The sequence below is a fragment of the Capricornis sumatraensis genome, chromosome 12 (genome assembly GCF_032405125.1).
Source record: "Capricornis sumatraensis isolate serow.1 chromosome 12, serow.2, whole genome shotgun sequence".
Lineage (NCBI taxonomy): Eukaryota > Metazoa > Chordata > Mammalia > Artiodactyla > Bovidae > Capricornis > Capricornis sumatraensis.
Genome location: NC_091080.1, coordinates 83,739,120 through 83,759,731, shown reverse-complemented (window position 1 = coordinate 83,759,731; position 20,612 = coordinate 83,739,120). Strand labels below are relative to the sequence as shown.

At 45.2% G+C, this 20,612-nt stretch overlaps 1 protein-coding gene across 1 annotated transcript in view; it reads left to right on the top strand.

The window, feature by feature from the left end:
* The window catches only part of SLC15A1 (solute carrier family 15 member 1), a 61,949-nt gene that overhangs the window by 18,842 nt on the left and 22,495 nt on the right, over positions 1-20,612 (top strand). The window contains exons 2-17 of the mRNA XM_068984376.1: positions 1,947-1,963; positions 2,661-2,742; positions 2,884-3,025; positions 3,943-4,062; positions 6,778-6,877; positions 7,097-7,187; positions 9,639-9,722; positions 11,279-11,361; positions 12,073-12,159; positions 12,675-12,764; positions 15,326-15,370; positions 15,511-15,543; positions 15,625-15,713; positions 16,368-16,449; positions 18,152-18,271; positions 19,513-19,656. Coding sequence (XP_068840477.1) covers positions 1,947-1,963; positions 2,661-2,742; positions 2,884-3,025; positions 3,943-4,062; positions 6,778-6,877; positions 7,097-7,187; positions 9,639-9,722; positions 11,279-11,361; positions 12,073-12,159; positions 12,675-12,764; positions 15,326-15,370; positions 15,511-15,543; positions 15,625-15,713; positions 16,368-16,449; positions 18,152-18,271; positions 19,513-19,656 — 1,409 coding nt within the window. The remainder of the gene's footprint in view (positions 1-1,946; positions 1,964-2,660; positions 2,743-2,883; positions 3,026-3,942; positions 4,063-6,777; positions 6,878-7,096; positions 7,188-9,638; positions 9,723-11,278; positions 11,362-12,072; positions 12,160-12,674; positions 12,765-15,325; positions 15,371-15,510; positions 15,544-15,624; positions 15,714-16,367; positions 16,450-18,151; positions 18,272-19,512; positions 19,657-20,612) is intronic.

Sequence of the window (20,612 nt, the reverse complement as noted above, 5' to 3'; positions counted from 1 at the left end):
CCAGACATGGGCCCAGGAGCGTTCTGAGGTGCCCAGGGCCGGGATAAAATTTAGGTACTTAAATCAGGCAGGCAACTCGCCCTCACCCATCCCCAGACCAGCAGCACTCACTGACGTGCCCTTGGACTTTGTTAGAAATGCAAGCTTGGGGGACCTACTCCTCCTTATTAGAAATGCAACCTACTCCTCAGGCCTCCAGAGACAGCAACTCTGGGCATGGGATCCAGAACCTGCTCTCTCAAGCCCTAGGGTTGGTTCTGAGGCAGGCTCCAGTTTGAGAACCTCTGCTCATGGGCTTGCCAGGTGGCACAGTGGTAAAGAATCCGCCTGCCAATGCAGGAGACACAGGAGATGTGGGTTCAATCCCTGACTGGGAAGATCCCCTGGAGTAGTAAATGGAAACCCATTCTAGTATTCTTGCTGGGAAAATTCTATGGACAGAGGAGTCTGGCAGGCTACAGTCCATGGAGTCGTGAAGAGTTGGATATGACCCACACACACACACACAACTGTGGAGTCACAGAGCCGTAAGTCTGAGGATCATGACTATAAGGAACTTGAAGCTGTGGTCAGTGGGGCTGGGGTGAGGGGGTGGAGAGGGGGTGGGTCCCCAGGGACAGAGGCATGTGAAATAGTACGGGACAGCCTCTGATAAATAGGGGCCAAGGTGTGCAGGGACAGGGGCAGTGCAGGAGATGCTGCTGTTTGCTTACTCAGTCTTGTCTGACTCTGTGACCCCATGGGCCACAGCATGCCAGGCAGGAGATACGAGGACTCAGGCAAGACTCTGGGTGAGCTCTGGTCACAGTTCCGGGGAGACAGTAGGGCAGGGGCAAGGGGGGTGAGGGGCACAGCTAAGGTGGAGGAGGCCGTCTGTGGCACCTCGTTGGTGCCAGCTCACTTGAACCCTCATCCATTTTCTTCTGCTCTTCTAAGTCCCTCTTTTGATGCTAAGCCCCTGCTGGGCAGCGGGTGCTGGAAAAGACGCTGGGGATAAAGGGCTGGAGACCCCGTGATTCTTCCGGCAGCGGGGAGGCCGCGGTGGAGACTGTCGGCTATTGCCCTCTGGTTATGCAGGGAGGTCGGAGGTGGCTTTGCTGTCTCGAGTTCAGGGCTGTGGGTGTGCGGACAGGGAGGCGGGGTGGGTGTCCGGGAGCCTGTGTGCCTGGGGGGCTGGGCGGGAAGAAAGGCATTTTAAAATTGAACCTTCTTTTTAGACAGAATGCTGTTGCACACTTAACAACATTTGTCTAAAAAACAATGTTTAATTGCACACTTAACAGGACTTCCCTTGTGGCTCAGCTGGTAAAGAATCCACCTGCCATGCAGGAGACCTGGGTTGGGAAGATCCCCTGGAAAAGGGAAGAGCTACCCACTCCAGTACCCTGCCTGGAGAATTCCATGGACAGTCCATGGGGTCGCTAAGAGTCAGACGCACCTGAGCAAGTTTCTCACACACACACACACTTAACAGACCACAGCCTAGTATAAAAAGAAAGGCGGCTGGGGAGCCGGGAGGAGATGGGATCATCACCACGCGTGGGTGTGCGTCGGCGTTTTCTATCTCTGTTTTCTCACCCTCACCCAAACCCCCTGGCCTCGTGAGACCGTGAAGGACGTTCCGAAAGTGGGGGGGTCTTATCCCGCAGGCGCTGGGCAGCCTTTGAGGCCTCTCAAGGAGGAAACGGTTGTGGCAGATCCTCTGAGTCTCTGGTTCTCCATCCTGACCACTCATTTGCCCTGATGAGGAGCTGATGAAAAGAAAACGCAGCTACCGGCCCAGCCCCGCTCAGCAAAGAGGCCAGGGCCCAGCCCTGGACTGTGGATGGGGCCCGAGCGCCGGGGACAACACCCCCAGCGGCCCGGCCGGCTGGAGGGGCTGAGCTCAGACTCAGCAAAAAGCGCTCGGCAGACTCGCCTCTAACTGGCGTTTTGTTTTCTTTCAGGAATGTCCGTGCCGAAGGTGAGTCTGCTTCCTCCTTCCCTATGTGGCTTCGTGATGTAAGCTGTAAGCTGTACAACCTGTTTTGCCCCTCGTTGTCCACAGCTGCGCCCCATTCACTTAACGTGCATCTAGCATCCACCAGGGAACCATCCTGAGTCCCTGTGTGGCCTTTTCTTCTCTTTAGAAACTTCTGTGTACAGGCATTCCTCGTGTTACCATGCTTCGCAGAGACTGTGTTTTTGGTTTGTGGCAACCCTGTGTTGTCAGATGACGGTTAACATTTTTCAGCAATAAGGCATTTTAAATTAAACATTGTTTTTTAGACATAATGCTATTGCGCACTCAACAGACCGCAGCATAGTGTAGACATGACTTTCATGTGCACCGTAAAACCCAAAACTTGTGTGACTTGTTTTATCACAGTTACTGTTTTACTGCGGTGGTCTGGAACCAAACCCGCTGTATCTCTGAGGTCTGCCTGTATAGCCCTTCTCAGGCTCACAATAAAACTGTAAAACAAGAAAAACCTTCATTTTGTTACTGTCGCTACGTAGAGTGTAAGGGAATAAAAAGTTCTTAATCCTGGATCCCACCTCTGGAGGGTCTGCGGTAAGTTACTAAATACACACCAGCTGCTTTCTGCTATTCATTCTCACTGATGATGCTGGACCAGGGAGGAGCTTGCTTCCAGCCCAGACTGTTTTCTCTTTGTCAGAGCTGCTTCGGTTACCCCTTGAGCATCTTCTTCATCGTGGTCAATGAGTTCTGCGAAAGGTTCTCTTACTATGGAATGAGAGGTAACCCTTTTTGACACCCCTCACCCCCATTCCCACCACCCCCCACTCCGCCCCCCGACCCCCGGTCAGTGAGGAGCCCGAGTTACCTCTGCCACTGCTCACCTCCTTGCCATCTCCTCCTCCACTTCCCTCTGCAAAAAGCACTCCTGATCCTGTACTTCCAACGTTTCCTGGGCTGGAACGACAACCTGGGCACCGCCATCTATCACACGTTCGTCGCCCTGTGCTACCTGATGCCCATCCTCGGAGCTCTCATCGCCGACTCCTGGCTGGGGAAGTTCAAGTGAGTCGTGGCAGCTCTCTTGTTAACGAGCACGCCAACAAGTAATGAAGATAAGCCTTGAGAGTTGGCATGGCGGGCTCAGGGCACGAGGAATTAGGGAACATAAAAAACTCTGGGGAGAGGGTTCCAGGCCCCATTTCTGCTCATCTTCGTATGGCCAGAGTTCAGCAGTGGCCTGGCATTCAGCAGGGTGGGTGCGAGTAGCGTTGGTAGGATTTTTGGCCTCCTGTCTCATGTTGAAATAGCAGCAGGAATAGCGTCTGTTAATGATGCATGAGGAATTAAGGACTAGGAGCACAAAGAAGCTCCCTGAAAACACCCCAGCAGCTGAAAGGCTCAAGCTGCTAGACGGTGGGGCATGGAGTGCTCAGCCGGTCATGCAGGGAGAGGTCCAAGAGCACCCTCAGTGGTAGGGGGGTGGGGGTGGTCCTTGGGAATTTTCCTTGGACTTAACACAGGAGGAAATAAAGGCTCTTCCAGCTGAAATGCGTGACGTGGGCGGAGGCAGGAATATTCACCATCTCAAAATAAGTCAGTATCATTCAAAATTAACCAATGGACCACTCCTGCCCAAGTGTTGTTACCAGATACACAATCTTGCTCTCGCTGTTCAGAGATGCAGGCCCTCATTTTGATAGTTAGACATTGAGTCTTTCACATAGTTCAAAGAGAAAACAGATCTTCCTTCTCCCCAAGCTCCTCTAGCCACAACTTTGCTCAGTGCCTACATGCTGGGGGCCAAATTCTTCAGCAGGCTGCCTTTCAAAGGGGTATCCGGTTATTGTCCCAAATTGAGGAACAAGGACATTCGTGACTGGGCTTTTGAAAATTGGAAGCAGAGGCCTTTTTGCGCTGGCGTTGGAAGTGGACAGTCCTTGTGTGATTGACTTGGATTCTCTTGACCTCTTTTAACACAGGACGATCGTGTCGCTGTCCATCGTCTACACCATTGGGCAGGTGGTCATCGCTGTGAGCTCAATTAATGACCTCACGGACTTCAACCGTGATGGAACCCCGGACAATATTTCTGTGCACGTGTGAGTTGATGTTAACTGTGGCCCTACCCCCGCCTTCTCACTAGTTGCTTGTCTGGTGCACTGATTTTTTTTTTTTTTTAATTTTTAAATTGAAGTGTAGTTGCTTTACAGTGTTGTGTTAGTTTCTGATGCACAGCAAAGTGATTCCATTATGCATACATATTCTTTTTCATATGTTTTCATTATGGTTTACTACAAGATATCAAATACAGTTCCTATATAGTAGGACTTTGTTGTTTATCTGTTTTATATATAGTAGTTTGTATCTGCCAACCCCAAACTCCTATTTTATCCCTTCTCCCTTTACTGCTCTCAGTTTTAATCATTTTCCTTGAAACTTTGGGCTTCCCAGCTGCCACTAGTGGTAAAGAACTCACCTGAAAATGCAGGAGACGTTAGAGATGTGTGTTTGATCCCTGGGTCAGGAAGATCCCCAGAGGAGGGCATGGCAGCCCACTCCAGTATTCTTGCCTGGAGAATCCCAGGACAGAGGAGCCTGGTGGGCTACAGTCCATAGGGTTGCAAAGAGTCAGAGATGACTGGAGGAACTTAGCACACAGCATACTTGAAACTTCATCCTAAGTGGAAGGAAGGCTTTCCTTCCTCATCAGCGTAGAGAGAGGTGTTTAACTGACTCAGAGTTGGGTCTTGAGGACCTAACTGTCCTAACCGTTGTCTGGAGTCACTGCTCACCTGGAGGCTGGGCGTCTTGGGTGCACCTGCCCTGAGTCACGGTCAGCGCACAGGGTGTTTGTGTTCATCTCTGTTCTCCCTGGAGGGACACTGACCACATGGACCCTGATCCTCGGTTTCCCCAGGTTTCCTCAAGACTCTGTACCTTCAGTTTTCAGTCTTGTACCACATCTCTGCTCATTTTCCAGTAATTCAGTTTTTTCCAATCTGATGTTCTGCTTTCTTGATGAAAAGTCCTATTGGCACCAGCTCTCCTATGAGATGAATTTCCGTTCACAGCAGTCTGGCCTAGCAGACAAGTTGTAAAGATTTATTTCGCTTCCTGGTCTTTCGCTTCAGTTCCTGGATCTATAGTAAACCATCTAATGGGTTAGGAAAATACCATTGAAATTCAAATTAGTATCTGCAGTATCTTGTGTTTCTGGTTTGTTGGTTAATCAGATTGCCTTCCAGACTAGTCCCTGGATGTGACATGCATGGTCCCCCCAGGGTACCGTGTTGGTGGGGGCCAGTGGGTATAAACTCAGCCCACAGCTCAATTTCCCAGGGTCTGTATCCCACAGACGAGCTGAAAGACCTGGGCCAACTTATCTCCTCCATCCCTCAATTTTCTAATCTACAATGTCAATTAAGAACATGTACTTTGGTGCCAGGCTGTATGGGTTCAAGTTCTGCCTATGCCTCTTGCTTATTGTGTGATCTTCAGCAAGTTTTTCACCTCGTGCCCAGGTGTCCTCATTTGTAATAATACCTGCCTGTGTATTAATCCAGGTGGAAAGCCCGGAACACTGCCTGCCAGGCAGTACATACGTAAGACAGCATAGTGACTTATTTTATTTTGTGAAGTTAGTACTGAAACCCTGCTGAGAGTAGAGGGTATATAATATTCAACTGGCTATGTTTTTGTTGTCCTTTAAAATGCTTAGAGTGATACCACCAAAGACAAGTTGTTTTAAGAGGCAAATAGGCTGAAATAGATGTTAATCCAGGAAGACAGACATGGTTTTTAAAAAAATATTTTTTTAATTTTAAAAAAATTCTTACTATGTGAAGTATTGTCCTTAACTTTATCTGTTTCATAAAATATTTTTAGCATTTTAAAACAGTATTAACAACCAAGAAAATATGGAATAAGCGTTTATAAAATCTGAAATTTGTAGTGAGTGCAGGCTCAGTCAGTTCAGTTGTGTCTGACTCTTCACAACTCCATGGACTGTAGCCCACCAGGCTCTTCTGTCCCTGGGGTTCTCTAGGTAAAATACTGGAGTGGGTTGCCATTCCCTCCTCCAGGGGATTTTCGCAACCCAGGGTTCAAACCCATGTCTTATGTCTCCTGCATTGACAGATGGGGTCTTTACCGCTAGCACCACCTGGGAAGCTCAAAATCTGTAGCAACCTATTGTAAATCTAACAAAACTAAAAATGAGGTTTGGTAGATCCTATGAGTTATTTTCTTCGATTCAGGAGGTAAAACACAAGTAACTTGAAAAATACAAAAGTAAAATTTAAAGATCATATTTAATCCCTTTTATTATGATGATCTCTTTATTATAAAAAAGTTATAAACCTTTTGCTCTACTTTTTTCCAGTCTTCTGTACTTTATGAACAAGTTAAGATCCTACTACATAAACTGCTGTTCTGCTTTGCAATTAAATCATGTTTTCTAAAGTCTTCTAACGACTGTTTCGAGTCTGATATGACTGTATCAGAGACAATGCATAAAATTTCACTTACACATTCTTTTGCTAAAAATTATAAGGTAACAAAAGAATTCCATACATAAATCTTTGTTCCACACCTAAAACATTGTTTTAAATTTTCTAGATGATAAATTATTAGATAAAGGTACGGATTTGAAGGCCCTTGAGTTCAAGTTTCATTCAACTGTCAAGACTACATTCCTGTGAACTATCTACACGTCGAATCCCTTCTGTGTGCCTGGTCATCTTAGGGAAATTAGGGGAAAGAGAAGCTCCTACTTCTAAGGATCTCATGTTTTGGAATCCCCACCTCTTTCGCAGGGCGCTCTCCATGATTGGCCTGGTCCTGATCGCTCTGGGTACCGGAGGGATAAAGCCTTGCGTGTCTGCATTTGGCGGAGATCAGTTTGAAGAGGGCCAGGTAAGCACATGTGCCTCCACTGAAACCACATCAATGATTATAAACACCCAGGAATCAGATCCCAGTGACACAAAGTGTTTTCTCCATTGGAGGCTGTTCGGGTACACGTGACAATAAGACACTGACCAAAGCTAGGTTCAAAGTCAGGTCCGATCATCAGCTACAGTTGACCCTTGGCTATATAGCCAAAGTCACCATACCTTATCCTTTCTATTACAGGAAAAGCAAAGGAACAGATTTTTTTCCATCTTTTATTTGGCCATTAATGCTGGAAGTTTGCTTTCTACTATCATCACCCCCATGCTCAGAGGTAAAATAACATGTATATCTGAAATGGGCCTTGGTTATTCTTTTTTTTTTTAATTGTGAGGAGAAGTCAGGTGGAAAGGTTGAGAATTTGTTGATTTGTCCCTGGTGGCTCAGAGGTTAAAGCATCTGCCTGCAATGTGGGAGACCCGGGTTCGATCCCTGGGTTGGGAAGATCCCCTAGAGAAGGAAATGGCAACCCACTCCAGTATTCTTGCCTGGAGAATCCCATGGACGGAGGAGCTTGATGAGCTACAGTCCACGGGTCGCAAAAAGTCAGACACGACTGAGTGAGGCGCAGTACCATTCTCTCATAACATTTCAGCCATCATATACATGCTGGAGGACTCCATGAAATCCAGAATGCCGACTGCTTTTCTTTCAGGGTTTATCTCTTTTTCTAATCTTATTAGAATCCCTTATCCTAGAGACCCCTGCAGAAACTAAACTATCCTTAGCATAGCAATCGATTTTTCTATACTATTTTTTTAAATTTGAATTTATTTATTTTTCATGGGAGGGTAATCACTTTACAATATCTTGTTGGTTTCTCTCATATAGCAACATGAATCAGCCATAAGTATACATATGTCCCATCCCTCTCGAACCCCCCTCCCACCTCCCACCCTATCCCACCCTGATTTTTCCATATTATTGTTAATGCAAAGTTCTTATTTATGGTAAAAGCTAAGACAAGAGAGGCTATTTGGAAACTAAACTGGGTAGGCCAGAGTTGATATTTTTGCCTTCAGACCTTGCTCCCCAGTGACATTCAGTGAGTCAGGAAGAATTTGGCAGGCTAGGTTTTATTTGTTTTCCTATCATCTTCTTTCCTTTTTCCTTTCATTTTCTAGTAGAAATTTCTAAAAGAACTGCCCCCAAGAAAGAGAAAGAGATAACAGCTATCCACAGCCCTCAGATCTTTGTACTTGCCGGCACTCCACTAAGAGTTTGTGAATTTCCCACGTGGAAGGAAATATCTGGGGACAAACGAGACCAAAATAGGTGTCCATTTTGGTGTGTCCATGGTATCCACAGCTCGAATCATAATGAACTATGGAAGGAGATAATTCATGGGGTTAATGTATTTCTGCCTGAAGTACTACTCTTCAAAGATTTAAATCTCATTTAACTTGTTTAAATGAGACAAGTTGCATTTAAATCTCATTCTAACTTATTCTGTATGAACATTTACTAGCTTTTATTCTTACATTATGTTTCCTTACCTCCTCTAAGCCCCTCCGCCTCCAAGTTCTACTGTATTCTAGTATGTGCTGTGCATGTTTGAATTGGAGAATGTATAACAGGATAGTTGTTAAAGGAAAACCATGGCTCTTATACAAATATGAAATGAATGTTTTACAAAGATTTTATGTAACTTATTAGTCAGTGAGGGAACTGGAAAACTGCTGCAATCAGTGTAAATGAGGATTTGCCTGAGATTTATGCTCTTTATTGGGTGGGGACATTATTTTGCATTGTTGTGAATAGGAATTGCTTGTACAGTCATGAGCAGGCAACATTGGCATGACTTCAGTTTTCTGCCTAGTCGACTCTTTTTTCTCTGCAGAACTGTGAGATGGCTGATCAAAGACAAAGACAAACCCCTTTAGGATCAGATGATTCCTGGAGGCTGCAGTCATTTCTGTTGCCCCTTCCAGAGTCTTTATTTTTTTTCCCTTACCAACCCTAGGATTTCAGAGCTAAAACAGATCTTCAGTCAGGAGTTGGGAGACTATGGCCCACAGGCCAAATTCAGAAATCTGGACAAAGCCATCAATGTGTGTATAATCTGTAGCTGGCTTCACCCTACAAAGGCGGGGCTGAGTAGGTAGGACGGGTCTGCAGCCTACAAGATTTATTGACTCTTCACAGAAAAGTTTGTTGATCCCTGCCCTGGGTGATCTAATTGTTTTCTTTTTAAAATTTAGTTTAATTTTATTTGGCCATGTCACATGGCCTGAGGGATCTTGGTTCCCTGACCAGGGATCAAACCTGTGTCCCCTGCAATAGAAGTGCAATGTCTTAACCACTAAGCCACCAGGAAAATCCCTAACTGTTTTCTAACTGGCATGAATTCAGGGGCATACAGTCCTGATTTTCCAGGGCCCTTTGATTTTACTTTCTGAGTCCTACTTTCTTCAGGTTATTGTATCCAGGTCATTCTCATCTCCCCTCCTAAGTAAGTCCACAGAACATAAGGGTTCCCACTGATTTTGGCTTGGCTGGTATTAGACATCTATTTAGAGGCTAAGGTTAGAATCTCCCTTCATCTGCTATTTCCGCTACAAAGCTGCTTTGCTTAGCTGGCAATGACATCAGTAAGACAAATGAGTAAGTCTAGAAAATTAAATGAAAACAATGTGTAATTACCAGTTAAGGATTTTTAAAAAAACTTAAATAAATGAGTACTACCATTGCCATAATGAATTTTAATGTTGTCATTTCCCCCCAGTTCAGGTATGTGGAATTCACAGTAAGCAAGCTTGTTACCCCCTGGCCTTTGGGGTTCCTGCTGCACTCATGGCTGTATCTCTGAGTAAGTAGAAGTCAGTTAGATTAACACAGTCCTGTGGTCAGGCCAGGCCCTCGCATAAATTGTTGTGACCAACTTTTAAAAGTTTATGTAACAAATTGTGATAGTACTCAGCCCAAAGAATTGCCATCCCATGTTAAACATACTCTGAGAATTCAAAAAAAATAGAGTTGGCATATTGTTTCAGAGAGAATAGGATGAAAAAAAAGAGTCTACCGGAAAAGGGATCTCTTGAGTGGGACATTTAAGGCTTTAAAACTATTTAGGCAGATTAAGAAGGAATTTTAAGATTGAGGTAGAATCTGCTGGATGAGGTGAACCTATGGCTGAAAGCTTTTGTTCTTATCATCGACAGCTCACCTAAAGACATGGCAACCTGCTCCAACAGTCATTTAAATACTTCTAAACAAACCTGTTTTCTGAAATGTATCATCTCCAAATGTTTAAGACTATCTTCCCTCTGGGAGGAGTATGTGTGTGTAGTCATTTGCATGTTAAGTTCTTGGCATTGGCTGCCTAGAAAGTGGGAAGAGTATTCCACGGGAGATAGTCCAATTTGAAAGACGGTAGATGTCTTCATTTCCTTGGGCTACCATAACAAAACACCACATACTGAGTGGTTTAAATAACAGAAATTTATTATCTCACATTTGTGGGGGCTGGATTGAAGAAAATTAGCATTGAGTGAGAACACAAGCAAACCTCTCTTCCTTTAAAGAACACCCACAATCTGCCCCATACTTGGAGATATGCTTGAGAGCTGGCACCTGTCAAAACTTCAAGCCTTCTTAAACTGACAAAAACAAATAGATCATCAAACAATCCATCAGTGTTTTAAAACTACTGAGTTGTGGTGTTGGATAATCAGAAATCCTAGCGTAGGGATTGTTTTTCAGAATCTCTTCCAGAAAGACTTCCGGCCCCCTGCCAAGTTATTTTCACAATACCATGCATTTTCTAAGAAGATCCATGAAAGAATGACCTCACTGAAAAAGTACTTTTAACCTTCATAAAGCTGTAGTTGCAGATGCATAGATGGACAGATCTGTTTCTGTCCCATGACCACAGAGTAAATTCTGCCCCATTTGATTAAGTAAAAGTTTCAACAGATTAATTCCTATTTTTTGTCTATAGGTCTGAAAAAAATAAGAAAAAATTTTCTCTTCCCATTGCAACCCCAGAAAATTAAACCTGTGTTCTCTGCCCTTGTAGAATAAGGCATTAATCTGCTTTGTCAAAGCACTTATCCCTTTAAAGAGGAATAGGACTCACTCTCAAATCGCTGTACTGAGCATCTGCAAGCTGCCCTGAGTTCTGGGAAGGAGATGGTATTTGGCTTCAATGTTTGCATATGAAAACACAGTGTAATATTTCTCAGAAGCCCCTGTGATTATTAGTCAAAACCACTGTGGAACTTGGGGGAGAGGGCGGTAAACCCATCATTTGAGTCCTCCCAGTATTTCCAAAATAAGGTTGTAACTCAGATAAAAACACATGTTCTGGGTCACAGATAATTTTGTCAAACACTTTGTTGACACGTCTTCTTCTGCCCTCCCCAGTCGTGTTTGTCATTGGCAGTGGAATGTACAAGAAGGTCCGGCCCCAGGGTAACATCATGTCTAAAGTTGCCAGGTGCATTGGGGTGAGTATTTCAGTACTCCTCTCTCTCGATCACATGTCGTTACCCCTGCCCCCCCAAACCTTCTGCCTCCTTGAAATTAAATCTCCATGAACCTTTGGCTTTGCTCTAAGCATTTTCTTGGTGGCCTTTACTCTTTTGAGAAATTGAAGTTGCTTATAAAACTTACCAAATGGAAAAGGACACAAATAGAACTCAAAACGGGAGGGATGGAAAAATAGCTCTTGAACCTTTAAAATAAGATCAGCAATGAAAGAAAAACAAATCAGAGGGACTCTTCGCTTCTTTATAAATGACAAGCAATGTCTGATGTTGGTCAGGGAGCAGTGAAACTAAGATGGAGAGGCCAGGTTTCGTAATGTATATCCAGAGTGGAAGCGTGGACAGTGTCAGTGATCTTATTTTCAGGAACTTAGGCCAAGAAAATAACTTTTAAAAATGAATACAGCTTCACATTAGAAGATTGTAATTCAACTAAATGCTGCTCTGTAAAGAATCCAGAGAGTGAAGTAGTAACAGTGTGGTTTTGTTTACTGCAGCTCAGACACTCCCAGTTAGTGAGAGGTTAAAAATAAATGCATGTTAGGCCTTTAGCATCATCATGACACATGTCTTCTCCCTGAGTCTTCCACTGAAGGGAGTTCAACTGAAATGTGTTTCACTGATAAAGGAGTTATTCTGTTTTGAAACTTGCTTGTTTTTCCTTCCTTTCAGTTTGCCATCAAAAATAGGATTAGCCATCGGAGTAAGAAATTTCCTAAGAGGGAGCACTGGCTGGACTGGGCTAGCGAGAAATATGATGTAAGTGATGATTGTTGCTGCAACGGCCCCAGTGATTGCAATTCATGTTATTAAGGCCACATGGATAAAATTATCGGTTGTATCTTCACCAAGTTTATTAGCATTTTAAAGCAGACGATGCGTGAGAGAGCTTGTTTGCACTGAAAAGAGCTTAAGAAACAGTGATATACAATTTATCTAGAAACAGTGTCACCTTTCCATAGACGTTCCTGTGGAATCATTGGCCTTGAGTTATGTGTCGTCACATAACTTTAGATCAAATATGGAAGAGTTAAGTGATGGTGGTGGGATTTACATTTAGTGAATTTACCTTGAAACGAGTACCTTACCTCAAGTGTTCAAGATGTTTTCATTCATATTTTCAATACGTTAGGAATTTGGGGTTTTCTAAAGACACCTGTGATAGATTTCTTGGAACAATGACTCACCTCCCAGCTTGTCTCTAGGTGAACTGCGGGAGAGCTGTGCTGATTGTGGCGGGTTGTGACTGACACACTCTCTTCCTTCAACTGCAGGAGCGGCTCATCTCTCAAATTAAGATGGTTACAAGGGTGATGTTCCTGTACATCCCTCTCCCCATGTTCTGGGCCTTGTTTGATCAGCAGGTAATATGAAACTATGTTTCTGTACATCTTCATTAACAGAACATGCTTTGGGCCTATTTAGCTCCTGAAAATGTTCCCTTCCAGTTCCTTTTTCATGTTTCATTTATGTGGTAACTGTTAGATCACCTTGTTGTTGTTCGGTCAGTTGTGTCCGGCTCTTGGCGAGCCCACGGACTGCAATACACCGGGCTCCCTTGTCCTTCACCGTCTCCCGGAGTTTGCTCTCATTCACGTCCATTGAGTCAGTGATACCATCCAACCATCTCATACTCCATCACCCCTCCTCCTCTTGCTCTCAACTTTTCCCAGCATCAGGGTCTTTTCCAATAAATCACCTTGAGTTTCTTTTTTTTTTTTTAATTAACTCTAGATGGTTCTATCCACATCTGGGTGGCAAAATAATGAAGAAAAATTAGGTAGGGGTCGAGTAAAGAAGCCTTGGAAAATGTTTTTTTAACTTTTTATTTTGTACTAGGGTATAGCCAATTAACAATGTTGTAACAGTTTCAGGTGTACAGCCAAGGGACTCAGCCATTCATATACGCGTGTCCACTGTCCCCTCCCATCCAGGCTGCCATGTAACATTGAGCAGAGTTGTCTGTGCTATACAGTAGGTGCTTGTTGGTGATCCATTTTAAATACAGCAGTGTGTACATGTCCATAGGAGTCTTGCGAAAGATTTGACCCAAGTCTCCAGGACTCCTGCCAGTCAGAGTAAGAACAAAGAATTTTTCTACTGATGGGTGTTGTTTAGTCGCTGCTAAGTCGTGTCCAGTTCTTTGCGACGCCATGGACTGCAGCGTACCAGGCTCCCCTGTTCCACTATCTCCCAGAGTTGCTCAAATTCATGTCCATTGAGTCAGTGATGCTATCCAACCACCTCATCCTCTGTTGCCTCCTTCTCCTTTTGCCCTCAGTCTTTCCCAGCATCAGGGTATTTTTCAGTGAGTCATCTCTTTGCAACAGGTGGCCTAAGTATTGGAGCTTCAGTTTCAGCAATAGCCCTTCCAGTGAATATTCAGGGTTGATTTCCTTTAGGATTGACCAGTTTGATACAGCAAGTAAAAGATGTATTGTCTTGTATGGGATCCACAGAATATTTAGACTGAAACTTGATATCTTGCACACTGAAATGGGATGCTTGGGCTAGAAGTACCATCCAGAAATGTGAAATGACTCTGCTAAAGTCATTCTTCCCAGAGCAGGAGCTAGAACACATCATTGACTTGTACAGCAGGAAGACACGTACCTAGGAATTTTTCAAAATAAGGTTAGAAAACCCAATGCATGACACTCAGGAGCCAAAGTCATAAGATAGCCTTTCTTTTAGAAACTGAAGTTGAATAAAAAAATTTGCACACATGCATGGTTTTATTGCACAGGTATGATTATTAAAAGAATATATCATCTCTTGGGGGAAAAAAAAAGTGTAGACATTAATCTCCTTGTTTGAATGTATGGAATTTAGACCAGCGTCTTAACCTGTTTTGCATGTTGGGCAGGGACCAGTTATTAGAATCAGGCTTGCACTAGAAACACACTCAGCACCTTTCAGCTGTGTGACCTGGTATCATCCTGTGAGCCTTCTGAAAGTGTAATGACCCAGGACAAGGCGGTGAGGATCAAAAGAGAGAACGTGTATTAAGTAGTCAGTGACCGGCTTTGATTAAGAGCTCAGCCAGTGGCAGACTTCCTGACTTCCTATGCTGTTCTCCCAGCGGAGGGACTGGATGAGATAGATTACACTGAAAGATTCACATATCCAGTTCTGCATGGGCTATATAACATCCACTTGTGCAGTCCTGCATCATCTGTTACTGCAAAGCAGGTTGAATGTCAATAGGCTGCCCAGGTTTAAATCCATCACCCTCTTGATGGAGTTACACTTTAGGACAGTCTAGCTGTCAGCAGTAGAACTCTTAACAGTTATGATATTCCTGAAACTGTGACCCCAGTGAATAGAGAATTTCCTCAGGGTATGGAGCTGCTCTCACCTTGCAGGTGATGTCAGCTTCCCAACAAACCTCCCAAGTGCATTTTTGTCTTTCTGAAGGATGTTGTTGTTCAGTCACTAAGTTCATGTCCTACTCTTTGCGACCCCATGGTCCGCAGCACACCAGGCTTCCCTGTCTTCCACTATCTCCCAGAGTTTGTTCAGACTCATGTCCATTGAGTCGGTGATGCTATCTAACCATTTCCTCCTCTGCCACCCTCTTCTCCTGCCTTCAATCTTTCCCACCCTCAGGGTCTTTTCCAGTGAGTTGTCTCTTTGCATCAGGTGGCCAAACTATTGGAGCTAGCTTATCTCAAAGCAGTACTTGGTGCATCCTTCGTGAGGGCTTGGAGTACTATTTGTTGTTAACTGAACAGTGGAAATGCAAGCGGTTTGTCCTCACCAATAGTCACAGTGGAGCCAGAAACCAGCCTGATGTTGACAAACAGTTTTAAACCCCGTAACAATTCAGACCTCATTCCTGATTAGGAAAAAACTCCACACTGACTTGTAAAACTTTTAAAACTCATGTTCCCAAATGATGCAGTAAGCCTATTTGTTTTTTAAGGGCTCCAGGTGGACACTGCAAGCAACGACCATGAGTGGGAAGATTGTAAGTCTGGGGCCTGGAGATATGGACTACCCCGGGCCACTATTCCTTTGCCCTCTTTCTGCTTCCCTCTCATAACATTTCAAGCCCTCAAGTGATCCTCTATGCGAACTTATCAGTGAGATATCCCCCCTCTTTTTTAGGGAATCATTGAAATCCAGCCGGATCAGATGCAGGTAGGGGAAAATACTTCAGTTACTTTCTGAGCTCAGAGCCACCACTGAGACAGTAACGGCCCCTCTCCGCTTCACCTGCAGACGGTGAACGCCATCCTGATCGTCATCATGGTCCCCATCATGGATGCCGTGGTATATCCTCTGATCGCAAAGTGTGGTTTAAATTTCACGTAGGTGACCCTCGGCTTAGGGTCGGGGTTGGGGCTGTGTTCCCTCACCTCCCAGAGCCCTGGTGGTAGGAATGTCTGGCTCTTCTCCCACGATTCCACGTGTCTGAGGGAGTTTTCCAAGAAATAATTTTGAATCAGATGTCTATGTGCTGACGTTTCTGAAAATTTGCCCTTAAAAATAATAGTGCTTTAATGGCCATCTGCAGTAAGCCTCTAATTAAGACTGCCTGGCATGTGCAGATGATAGAACTTTCAACTACGATACAGAGGCGTCTCTAGAAATTAAATGTCCAAATGCAAGTGAGAAACTGTATTACGTTTATCCTCCTTCATCTTGGTCATGAATAAGAGCCAAAGAGGCCCTTGGAGGGACTTCCCTGGCGGTCCAGCGCTTACAACCCCGCACTTCCGCTGCAGGGGCCACAAGTTCGATTCCTGGCTGGGGAACTAGGTTTCCTCAAGCTCTGTGGGCACAGCCAAAAATAAATAAAAGAAGATGTGTGCTTAGTTTAAAAAATGAAGGAGAGACCCTTGGGGTCCATGTGTTTCGGGGGAATGGGTTTGTCGGGGTGGGGGAGGAGCGCTCCCTGCGGGCCGTGCCCTCAGCGCACGAGCGCAAGGCCTCCTGAGAGCCGCCCTCTCGCTCACCCCCAGCTCCCTGAAGAAGATGACCGTCGGCATGTTTCTGGCTTCCATGGCTTTCGTGGCGGCTGCCATCGTGCAGGTGGACATTGACGTGAGTTGCCTTCTGATTCTCCAGTGGCCTCTCCTGGTGGGTCGGGGGGCACGTCCTCCTCCAGGACTGAGACTGTGAGGGGGGCCAGGCAGGGACTGGCTGGTGAAGCAGGCCCTGGAGCTGTGGGCAGTGTGCCCTTTCAGTCAGGACACCCTGCGGGTTCTTCTCCCTGCAGAGCACGCGGCCAGGATGCAGGGCCGAAAGGGCACACTCAGGAGAAAACTTAGATGGCACTTATGTACATGGGGGCTTCCATTTAGAATACAGTTTTTATGATGGAGGGAAGGTTGTGGAACTTGTTGTTTTGCTATCTAAACTCCTAGGAGATCTGGTTAAAAGAGGTTGGTCACTCACACAGTCCTTCAAAAAGCTCATTAACGGGAAACTGTTAATGGGAAGACACCTTTTGTATTCTGACATTCCCGTTATGGTTAGTTCGCAGCTCATCCACATGTCAGTTGGGCTCAAAATGGGACTAAGGCTGTTCGTCTGAGATCAGGTTTTCGATAAAAGGTCTCTCTCTGTGTCTCGCATACCCTCTCTGCTCTCCCCTCCTTTCCCCCAACTCCTTCACCCCATGCTCTCTCTCTCTGTCTCTCTCTCCATCTCTGTCTTTCTGTCTCTCCCTCCCTCTCTCCCCCCTCTCTGTTTAAATTTTTAATTGTGGTAAAATATATATAACATAAAATTTACCATCTTAACCATTTCTGCGTGTACAGTTTGGTAGCGCTAAGAACATCCATATGGTAGTGACCTCAATCTCTAGAACTCTTTTTGTCTTGCAGAACTGAAACCCTGTACCCACTGAACAACAGCTCCTTGTTTTCCATCTCTCCAGTACCCCAGGCACGACCTTTCTTTTTTGTCTCCATGAATCTGACTGTTGTCTGTATCTCATGGAAGTGGAGTCATACAGTCCTTGTATTCTTGTGTCTGACTGACTTCCCTGAGCACGGTGTCAAGTTGTAGCACATGTCAGAGTTTCCTCCCTTCAGGCAGAAGAACAGTCTGTCACGTGGATGTAGCACCTGTTCTTTTCCATTTACCTGTTGATGGACATTGGGTCATTCCACCTCGTGGCTGCTGTCAGTAATCCTGCCATAAACTTGGGTGTGCTCACCTTCTCTTGGACATGGCTCACTTTATGGGAAACTATGGGGCTAAAATCGACATGGATTGCCTCAGTGACCCTGGGATTTGAGAGAAGACATGGTAGGGAAAAGGCAGGACCCCTGAGCAGAGTGTGAGGTAGGGGTCCATAAAGCGTTGTGAGGGGCCCTTCAGAGCACCATGTCTAGGGCTGAGGTCTGGGCTTCCAGAGTTATGAGCAGGGAGGCTGGCATCAGGGGCGAGAAGATCCCAGGCCCTACCACAGCAGCCTCGTGTAGGGGATGGTTGCTCTGACCCTCCGTGTACTGGGCTGCATAACCTGGCATCTTTTGACCAGGTTTGACTTGGAGGTGGCCAGGTAGGAGCTGGAACAGCCTCTTGCTGACTGTTACCGTGTTCTAGACGAGTGTCACTTTCTACGGGTGCCAGGAGACGTGGGAATGGAGGCCTCCTGGGCTTCATGGTGGATGTCTGGTGTGCCTCAGCCAACATGGCTGCCTCAGCCAGGGAGATAGGATCACAGTGCCAAGGTTAAGGTCATCGTCAACATGCACCAAGGACCTCAAGGCCACGTCTCTTTTATTTTGTTCAGAAAACTCTGCCCGTCTTCCCCAAAGGAAATGAAGTCCAAATCAAAGTCCTGAATATAGGAAATAATAGCATGACCGTGTCTTTTCCCGGAACGACAGTGACATGTGACCAGATGTCTCAAGTAAGTAAAAGTGAGCTTTCTTTTCCCTCTTCTGACCCGAGCTATAATAATAGGGTTTGGAGAGCCGATCTTCTGGGTTCTTTGGAGCAATCCCAAGACAAGCCCCAAAGTGAAACATCTTCATCTTTAATCTAATTCTGGCTTCACTCTGGACCAGTGTCTATGAGTCACCCAGGGAACTTGTTAAAATGCAGATTCGTGACCAGTGGGTCTGAAATGCTGCATTTTTACAAACTTTCTGGTGACAGTACTTTTGCTGGTACATCAAACCACACTTTAAAGGGCAAGGTTCTGGGTCAGTGGTTCTCCACCAACGCCATTCTGGCCCCTCAGGGAACACTGGACAATCTCTGGAGACATTTGTTGTCACAACTGGGATTTGGCTTTTGGCATCTTCTTATGTAGAAGCCAGGAGCTTCTCAGGTGGCGCAACAGTAAACAGGAGGTGCTAGAGACGCAGGTTCAATCCCTGGGTCAGGAAGATCCCCTGGAGGAGGAAATGGCAACCCTCTCCAATATTCTTGCCTGGAGAATCCCATGGAAAGAGGGGCCTGGTAGACTAAGGTCCATAGGGTCGCAAAAGAGTTGGACGTGACTGAGTGACTAAACGTGCACACATACAAACACACACACACACACACTCACAGAAACTAGAGATACTGCCACACGAGTCTGAGGCTGGAACGCCTTACTGTGGATGGATGGTCATGGGTCTCAATTAGAGCTTCTCTTCTCTGGAGAGCTTTGATAATTCTAACAATGGCATCCCAGCTCCTGAAGTTTAGATTTAACTGGTCTCATTGCTGTTCAGCCACCTGTTGAGGTTCTGTTGAGGACCACTCCCTTAGATCTCGCCAAGCTAATAACTGTGCAGGAAGAAAGAGTGCTTGACTCCCAATGCTTAGGAAAGGCCACTATTGGTTTTCACCCAGGCTGTTGCTTTTCCTTGATGTGGCTCTTTGCCCAATGGTAGAAATAATTTCCGTAGCGTTTATTATCATAAAATGGAAGTAAAATGCTGAATGAAAGTCATAGTTCTTGTGGTAATGCTAAACAACTTCAGACTAGAGTCCACAGGGGTGGGCTTGTGCAGAAGCTGAGATGAACCAATGCCAGCTCCCCCCAAGGCATTTTTGATGTGTATGAACATGACCTGGGAATGTCAAATAGTATGGATGGCAGTGTCACTTAGTACAGAACAAGGCTCCGGGGTAAACTGTGACCCTTTCCCCCCGTTATAGACAAACGGATTTATGACTTTCAACGTAGACAACCTAAGTATAAACGTTTCTTCTGCTGGATCACCAGTCACTCCAGTAACTCATAACTTTGAGTCCGGCCATCGCCATACCCTTCTCGTCTGGGCCCCAAGTAACTACCAAGTGGTAAGTAGCTGGGCGTTCTCAGCTGACTCTGACTGTTTGTGTTGTTGGAGACATGGCTGTTCAGTGGTGTGACTTTGTTTTACCCCCATGTAGTATTGTATTAGATAATCCTCGATTCTTGCTTTTTCAAGGACATAGTCATCTGACTTCCAATAAAGGTTTGACTGGTGGATGGGAAGTGTTGATAGGAATTTGACAAATTTTAAAAAGAACTTCTGGGCACAGTATGGTGTGTTTGAACAGAAGTTGCACAGTACCTGTGTGCATTCTCAAGAGACTTTTTGTAATAAAGTTTTAAATATACCTTTAATAGTAGTCATTTTAGAAACTGGCACTGAGTAATTTGAACTCCGGGAGTTGGTGATGGACAGGGAGGCCTGGTGTGCTGTGATTTCATGGGGTCGCAGAGTCGGACACGACTGAGCAACTGAACTGAACTGAATTGGAAAAGTAGAGCCGTCTCTGAAAAAAATAGAGTGACTGCATCAAGCAAAAGCAATAGAAATGCGTTAAGACAATTTCATGACCAAGTATGGACAGCTAGATGTTCCGCTCAGCATATAAAGAAGCTATGAAGGTGTGGCTGACCTAGTGAAGGAGTTGTGGGTATTCTGTGAGTTTCGGTGAGCTTCTACAAAACTGCAGTACAGAATTAAGACTTGTTGGTAATGTGTGTAATCAGGGGGCTGTTGAGAGGCTTGCCTTACATTCTTAAGAGAGCAGTGATCTATGGAACCACTAAAAAGCAAGCACTAAAAATTGCAAAGGCTTATGGAACTCTGCTCGATATTATGTGGCAGCCTGGATGGGAATGGAGTTTCGGGGAGAATGTATGCATGTTTATGTGTGGCTGAGCCCCTTCACTGTTCACCCAAAATTATCACGTCATTAATTGACTGTACCCCAATATAAAATGGCTTTCCGGGTGGCACAGTGGTAAAGAACCCGCCTGTCAG